At 33.2% G+C, this 8,328-nt stretch overlaps 1 protein-coding gene across 1 annotated transcript; it reads right to left on the bottom strand.

Annotated features, from left to right (window-relative positions):
• Positions 1 to 2,008: 2,008 nt before the first annotated feature.
• Positions 2,009 to 6,676, bottom strand: LOC120175984 (glutamate--tRNA ligase, chloroplastic/mitochondrial-like). The gene is made up of 13 exons (XM_039182508.1): positions 6,440 to 6,676; positions 6,215 to 6,333; positions 5,940 to 6,061; positions 5,522 to 5,704; positions 5,209 to 5,327; positions 5,057 to 5,105; positions 4,834 to 4,935; positions 4,604 to 4,706; positions 4,333 to 4,396; positions 3,314 to 3,428; positions 3,119 to 3,219; positions 2,672 to 2,828; positions 2,009 to 2,275 (listed from the first exon to the last, which is right to left on the bottom strand). The coding sequence occupies exons 1-13, from the start codon at positions 6,655 to 6,657 to the stop codon at positions 2,045 to 2,047; spliced, it is 1,683 nt and encodes a 560-aa protein (XP_039038439.1). The 5' UTR covers positions 6,658 to 6,676; the 3' UTR covers positions 2,009 to 2,044.
• Between the last annotated feature and the right edge of the window lie 1,652 nt (positions 6,677 to 8,328).

Below are 8,328 nucleotides of genomic sequence, written 5' to 3'. Positions count from 1 at the left end.
CTTTTTCTTCTTTGATTTTGTTCAGCATGTGGCACCTCTTTTGATACTAGTTGTTGACTGCCGATTGTCTTTTTTCTTTGTTTTTTATTTTTTAATAAGAATAATAATGTATTTGTGACATGTTTGTCTTTAACTTTATTGCACGTTTATATCTGCCTTTATGACACATATTTTATCTGTCATTTGGTAGTTTTCGGTCGTTTGACCACTTTTTCGTTTATTTCTTCTTCTTCTTAGGGTTGGATTTGACATCGCCACGATTGATCAAGATGCAACTTATTTGTTATCATGCTGATCTTTCATACTTTTCACATTCGAATTAATTTGGATATGCATTTTACGCTCGTTGATAGTTTTATCATGTCTTTTGACTTTTATTTGCGATTTGTCGGTGGTCTTCTAGTAGTTTCATCTCCTTTTGTGATTCGTTTACCAATGCAATCAAATTTGTTCGTATATTTATTTTGTTCGATCATCGGTTAGGTTTTTAACCCTTTCTTTTTATAATCACTGTGTGATATAGGTGATTAGTTTTTGTATCAATGGTTATAAAAAAATGTCCTAATTATAATTTAGTTTACGTTTAGGAAATGCTTGTAAATCTTTTTTTGTAATTTTGGATATTTTTTATTTTTAATAGAACTTGCGACTTTCTACAAAAAAAATATAGAAAGAGTTGCCTTTATAATAAATCTATTTTGAATTAATCAACTAATAAATCAAATATCAATAATTATATAAAAATTAATACCGATATTGTTTTTTAATCATCGGATTTTTTACTAAACCCTAAGCCCTACAATTAATCACTAAAAATTAAAATGTGACAAATTTATTGAGAGAGAGAGAGAGAGAATATTAATTACAAATAGTAGCTGATGAGAACCCCTTATGCGACTAATAACTTGTTTGGTAAGAAGAAGATGAAATTCTAAGAGAAGAAAAAGGATAAAAACAAGGGAGTATGGACAAGTGTACATGCCTCACTTAGAGATGTCAATTTGTGATTCTTGCTTTTATTTTACACCACAAATTACAACACCCGATCAAATTGGATACGTGGGTCAAACATGCCATTTCTTTCATTATTAATGTTTTTAACCAAACACGCTTTTGTCATTCATATACATTTCACTGTTTATGTTCTAATTTTGTGTCACATGCATTGCACTGTCACCCTCTCTAAGTTTGGTGACAATAGTGGTCATTTGAATTCAAGCTCGAGTATAAATATCTGAAGTATAAAAAATATTGTTTTACTTGTAAATGAGCATAATTGAATCAATTTAAAGTTTGAAAATGAGATTTTTTTTATTAATTTTCATATTATGTGTATATTATAAATTTAGTCCATGTATTTTAATTTCAATTATTTATAGGTAAACTACATAAATGGTCACCGAACTTTTTGAGCGCTTGAAATTTGGTTACCCAACTTTTAAAACTTACAATACAATCACACAACTTTTAGTTCGTTTTCAATAAGATCCCTGATGTTATCTCCTATTAATTTTGTCTGACGTGACACATTATATCCCGTGAAGAAGAAGAGGAGGAATAAGAAGGGTTAGCGAAAGGTAACATGACACATTATATCCCGTGAAGAATAAGAGGAATAAGAAGGGTTAGCGAAAGGTAACGTGCCACATCAGATAAAACTAATAGAAGGTATCGTTAAAAACCTTATTGAAAACGAATTAAAAGTTCAATGACTATATTGTAAGTCTTAAAAGTTAGGTGACCATAATGCAGTGCCCTAAAAGTTCAATGATCATTTATGTAGTTTACCCTTATTTTCAATTACCTTTATATAATGGAATGTTAAATCTGAGCAGCAATGAAAAAATTCAATATATTGTAATAAAAGTCTCTCCACGTGATTCATAGGTATCGAAGTTTAAACACTAAATATTCATCACATTCTTAAACATCAAACCATTATGACCCCAAACTACATCTCATCAATGGCTTAGACAAGACAAAAGGATGAACAGTTAGCCAGTTATTTTATTGCAAAAACCTTTTTAAAAAATCTTCCCTTTTTTTAATTCGATACTGTAGCCGCAGACTCCAAAGCAGGGTGATCCTGCTTAAGTGCTTCCCAGTCGAGTTGTCTCAACATTTCAAACCTTTCTTTCAAGGTCACAAACCCGGTTTGAGGAGCAACGACGCCGTGGTTTCCAGCTTTATAGATCAGGATTACACTAGAACCCATGTCAGGGCCATGGAGTTTTCCTGTTAGTAACACCCTCAGGGGCATGAACAGAGACTTCCCCTGCCATAAGAGTTATAGCATCGGACATATACGGTTATTGGTTAAATGCATGGATTATCAGTTTAAGTGCAAAAGTAAACGAGTCATCTGTAATCACAAACTATTTGAGTTCAGCTGGAAAAATACTCAAATCCCGATAGTCATTATCAAGAGCAGCTCGAGAAACCAGATTCAAGTATCCTGATACTTGACTAGAGTAACTCATATGAGTCTTATCAAGCTTATTAGTTTTAGTTGCATTGGGAAGCGAGCTCATTTTTTACCAGGTAATCTACCGAGCTTGAACAGTTCGATCTTTATTTCGAATTGAGCTCGAGCTTCTCAGCTTCAGTTAGGCCAAGGAAAAATCAGGACCCTGTATAAGAGGCAATGAATAAAAGATTAGAAGAAGCTCACCTTGCGCCTCAGAGTTTTGCCAAAGCCCTTCACCCACTTCTGCCAGCCAGCATGGCCTTCTTCCAATGCACCAAAGAGTTCACCACTATCATAGGCAGCTAAGAGGGAGGCAGAAATCTCAGAAAGTTTATCTTCAACAGTAGGTTTACCTTCAGGACTGCAGAGAATACAAACATAAACAGCATAATGTTAGGATTTGTTGACATAACCCGAGCTCCGGGGGTCTTGTAGGTTATAGTAACAGGGAATCTGAGGATATTATCTCTGTCCCTCAGACTTAAGCGTGACTATTGTACGCAGGCATGTGTCTAACTCGGGAGTGTATTTCTTAAGTTTTTCCATATATTGGAAGGGTACTTCAGGCAAAATCAAGAGTCGGAGCAATATATTACCAGAGTTAGAAAATGATTAAAGACCAAAACATAAGTACAGGAATTTAATAATCACCTTGTCAAGGAATCACGCAATGGGTAAGACAGCAGGTTTGAGAGTGCCGTATCCGAATCTGTTACCAAGTCAATCCCATCCTTAAGCAACTGAACTGCCTCCTGTTTTGGACATATTCATGTACCATTATTTATCATAATCCGGTGAAAAAATAGAATCCTTTCAAAATACGTCTTAGAAAAAAAAAAAGCTTACATCTACAAATGGCCCTTCTGACTCTGTGAGAAGACCAGTACTTTTCCAGCGCTCACCAATAAGCTTGGACAACTCCTCAGAGGGAAGTGCTCTTAAGTGCTGACCATTCATCCACCTTTAATTCACAAGGGAGAAATAAATTAGAAAAGTATATAAACGTAGCAACTTTTAGCAGACAAGAAATATATAATTTCAGTTTTAGGTTTTCTATAGTGCTGTAAATGAATGTCATAGAAAATTGCAATAGTCATTATCATATTCAGCAATAACTCCATGTGAACCACTTGATCAAGCTTGGAACCTGCATACATCGTCTACTATTTTCTTTAAAACACAAGCAAATCATGATAATATAAACTGATATAGGAACACATAAGGCAGCCATTCAACTATGAGCTCTTTTGTCTATATCCCAATTCCCACAGCATGCCACATAAATAAGCAAGTAACCACCCTAAAAACTAATGATGAGATTGGTTCGGTTTGGTCATAATTTTTGAACTGTCCATGATAATTTGGTTTGGTTCTCGGGTTTTCCATATTAATGTTATGTTTAGACGTTTTATACTTTATTTTGGGGAAAAAAAATGACTTTGTTATGATTTTTGGACATTATTTGATAAGTTTTCATAGTCATTTTTACAAATATTTCTAAAAAAATTAATATTTAAGTAAATAAAAACAAACAATTAGTATTTTAAAGTTATTCTCTATTCTAAATATAAAATACTTAATTTTTACATTTTAAAAGAACTTAAATTAATTAGAAATTGAATAAAAATAGATTTTGGATCGGGTATCCACAGTTTTTAAACTTCTATTCCTTAGTAGGGCCCAACACTACCATTAGGGTCGGTTTTCTGTTTGTTCAGTTTCTTTGCTAGCCCCTACTAAAAACCAACAAACCTGATAATAGGTGCCAATGCCACTTCCTCAAATAACAAGACCAAGGCATATCAGTGGTACATGACAAATATAACCATAATGCCTTTTATAGTATAAAAGCATAGAGAAGTCACCTTAATTTGGTAGAGTCAAAAACAGCACCGCTTTTGTTTACACGACCAATTGAGAATTTTTCAACTGTGAATTGCATGAAAACAAGATTGAATTGGCAACTAGTAAAATTGAAATCATCCAAATATTCTGTAAAAGCTGGATCATAATTTCACTTTCCTCATTCTATTTCTTACACTGTTTTTCACAGAGAGGGGAGGAGGAATAGCAAGCTCGTTAGGACTTAGAAATAGAGAGGCACATGGATCAACACAAGTGAAAGGGAAAACTAACCAAGTTGATCAATGGTGAAAAATTCATTTTCAGTTCCATCACCCCAACCTAGAAGTGCCAAGTAATTCACTATTGCCTGAGGCAGATACCCCATATCTCTGAACTGGAACAACATAATTGTTAAACATGGAAACTTTTAATCCTCAATTGAAAAAGCCTTGGAAACCAAGGAGATGATACAATTATTTTGCAGCATTTTCCATGAAACAAAGTAGAATGAAGATAAATACCTGACCAACTGAAGTTGCACCATGACGTTTTGACAATTTGCTCCTATCAGGTGCAAGAATCAAAGAAACATGGGCAAAGGAAGGCATGGGGAATCCCAGAGCCTGTAGCAATTTTTTTCTAGTCTAAAGATTAGCTTCCTTATATTGGTGAAATGAAACCAGAAACTCCAAAAGCCACTAAATATCAACAAGTAAATAAATAACTGAAGCCCTTTAACATTACCTTGTATATTAAGGCTTGTCTTAGAGTATTAGGTAAATGCTCTTCTGCTCTGAAATGTCAGTATAGAGAGTGTGAGAACAAAGGACTAAAAATGTTCTAACAGAACATATATTAGATGTAGCAAAAAGATAATAAATTATTCTCTCAATTACCGTATAACATGTGAAATAGACATGGTAGCATCATCAACAGTAACACAAAAGTTGTAAACAGGTTGACCATTGCTCCTCATTATAACAAAATCCCCAAGTGTGTCCAATTTCCAGCTAACCTTCATGATACTATCAAACAAATTAGTGCTTGTAAAAGTACATTACAAATATATCTACATTCTGTTGTTGAGGGACCACTGAAACTTAAAGATAATGATGCTTTACGCCAAAAATCCTCAAATCAACAGAAAAAATTGTTGTTTGCTGGTTACAAGGCTATTAGGGGAGAAATAGTTCGATCAATTGAACCTACTTCGCCTCTAATAAGGTCATTAATTTTCAAGCTTCCTTCCTTTGGAACACGAAATCGATATGTATATGGGGTTCCCTTTGCTAGCTCTTCTTGTACTTCTTCATTTGTTGCAGTAGCCCACTTCCCCGAGTATACCGGAGGAAGTTTCTTTAGCTCTGCAATTTCCTTCGTTTTCTCAAGTTCCTATGGAATGAAGAAAGATCTTATTAGTCAAATGTTAAAAACTGAGCATGCTTCGAAACACAGAATCATAGTTCATTTGAATTAAAGGTTATGTTCTGTGACACAAAATTCACACTTTTGTCTCCAAAGGAATAGTGTTCTTCTAATTCCTATAGGCATTCCGATGAAATGAAGGACAAAAATTGTAATTCAAAGTACAAATATCTCACATTTGAAATGTCTTCAAATCAATTACCTCATTGGAACAAAAGCAACGATAAACCTGACCAGATTCTAAGAGCTTCTCAGCATATTGTTTATACATAGAATTTCTCTCAGATTGTCGATAAGGACCATAATCCCCACCAATGCCAGGCCCTACATGGCAAGTGATAGAATCAATATCAACTTAATTCTAAAAGTGACAAACACAATCGAACCATACATGTAAAATTGAAGATTTGAAGCAATAGATTTCAAACCAATTTAATTAAAGCGGAAAGACAATGGCAACGACATATAAAATAGTACCTTCATCCCAGTCAAGTCCAAGCCAAGCTAAATCTCGAAGCACAGCCTCCTCCGATTCTCGCGATGACCTCTCCAAATCAGTATCCTCGATTCTCAGCACAAATTTTCCTCCCTTAGATCTTAAGAGAAAAAAAATAAAGAGCAGAAAAGAGAAAATCAATAAAATTCTACAAAGTTAGAAACAAGATAACAACGCACAAGATGTAAAAAAAGAGAAAAAAAAACCTAGCAAATAAGTAGTTGAAGAGAGCAGTTCGAGCGCCGCCGACGTGGAGATTGCCGGTCGGAGAAGGAGCGAAACGGACTCTGACCGGTGCATTGCTGTCAACTGAAGCGCGCACGGAGAAATTTCTACGGAAATGGCGCCGGAAAATAAGCGGAGGAGCGAGTTCAGGGATTACTCTGATTCTCATCCATGGCGTCCCTGCAACGAATGCCGCCATTTTTGAAACGACAAAATGGAGTTGATACTGGGATTGGAGAGGATAGGAGACTGATATATATAACGGTGAAGTAAGCGGGTGAAATTAGTAAAGTAAACTTTAGTCAAATTCTGTTATTAATCCCTATATTATTACATAAGACATACATTTAGTCTCTATAATTTAATTGGTCAATTTAGTTGTTGTAATTTTTAAATCTGAAAATTCAGACCGAATCAAATAACACTTAAATAATATGGTAAGTTACAGGACTTATCAATTACTACTTTTTGGGTTGGGATCAAAATCTTAAAATTTAAAGGTACATGAATTAAAAATCATTAAGCTAGATTATAGAGATGAAATTATATAAATTACACATAAAGTAAGGACTAATAGAGGAAATTGACCTAATGTTTTTTATTTTCCAAGAAAAATATATGTTCACCTTGAACCCATGATCATGACCGCCACCTATTCACTATACTTACCGTCAACGATTCCCTCGCTTAAGTTTTAGGCTTTAAATTTAATAGTACAATCTATACAAGCTAAAGTTTAAATATGTACTAATCAATTGATGTTCGTGATAATAGAATTGTTATTATTTTTAAATATTTAAATTTGAGTACCATAAATATCAGAGATATGAATATTTAATATTAAATAATAGATAATTATCTTTAATCAAATATTGCTTTGTACTTACGCATATGAATTATATTATATTTTCATATTAAGTGTTTAATTTTTCTAATCAAAATAAATGCTTCCATTCTTTTTTTAGAATTGTTTACTATGCCCATTTAAATAAAGGATAAAGTATATAAATGATCATCGATTATAGGATATTACTTTATTGAATCTTCTGATTATTAAAAGTTATAAATAATCTTTTAATTATAGGACATTGTTTTTTTAGTCTCATGACTATTAAAAGTTACAAAATGATCATCCGATTATTCAATGTGTTCCAAACTCGTCCCATTTCGTTAAAAAATTGATAGCGGTTTGACCTGGAAGTTAACTTGCTAACTTGAATATGATAATTGTTTGAGATTATGAGATCAAATCATATCATATATCAATCAACAAATTAACGTCCAACTCAAATTGCCATCATTTTTAATGAAAAAATGATGATTTTGAAACACAATGAACAGTCGAGTGACAATTTGTAACTTTTAATAGTCAGAGGACATAAAAAATAACGTCTTATAATTGGAGATCATTTAATAACTTTTAATAGTAAAAGGACTCAATAAAATAACACTTTATAGTCATAATATCATTTATGTACTTTAACCTTAAATAAATTATCCAATCAGTTTATGTTACGTTGTTTATTTTTCTATTTCATCTTCTCGCTTTTTTATTTTTTCTTTCAATTTTCTAAATAAACAGATGGAAAATTAGATATAATTAATTTAAATTCACCTTTCATCATTGTTGTAGTAATTTCGATCTCCGTTCAATGACGAATTAAGCTTCGAAGTGAGTAAAAAACGTTGAGGTACCAAAATGAGAAAATGGATATAGCTTAGGGGTTAAAGTCAATATTAAACCATAATTAAAAGAGAGGATGGGCTGGTCTGCTTTACTATTCGGCTAATATTATGCAAAAAAGAATGGCCGCTCAAAGCTAACCCGAAAGCAACCTCTAGGCCCATCCCCCACTATATGGTAATTTGC

Source organism: Hibiscus syriacus, unplaced genomic scaffold (genome assembly GCF_006381635.1).
Source record: "Hibiscus syriacus cultivar Baekdansim isolate YM2019G1 unplaced genomic scaffold, ASM638163v2 tig00112225_pilon, whole genome shotgun sequence".
In the NCBI taxonomy this organism is placed as follows: Eukaryota; Viridiplantae; Streptophyta; class Magnoliopsida; order Malvales; family Malvaceae; genus Hibiscus; species Hibiscus syriacus.
This window is presented reverse-complemented; position numbering and strand designations above follow the sequence as displayed.

Excerpts from the sequence above, each read along its gene's own strand:
- LOC120175984 (XM_039182508.1), bottom strand. The coding sequence starts at position 6,657 with ATGGCGGCATTCGTTGCAGGGACGCCATGGATGAGAATCAGAGTAATC. Across the intron at positions 3,220-3,313 it reads CAGAAGGGCCATTTGTAGAT|GAGGCAGTTCAGTTGCTTAA; the intron begins GTAAGCTTTTTT and ends TGTCCAAAACAG. Across the intron at positions 2,276-2,671 it reads GCAAAACTCTGAGGCGCAAG|GGGAAGTCTCTGTTCATGCC; the intron begins GTGAGCTTCTTC and ends CTCTTATGGCAG.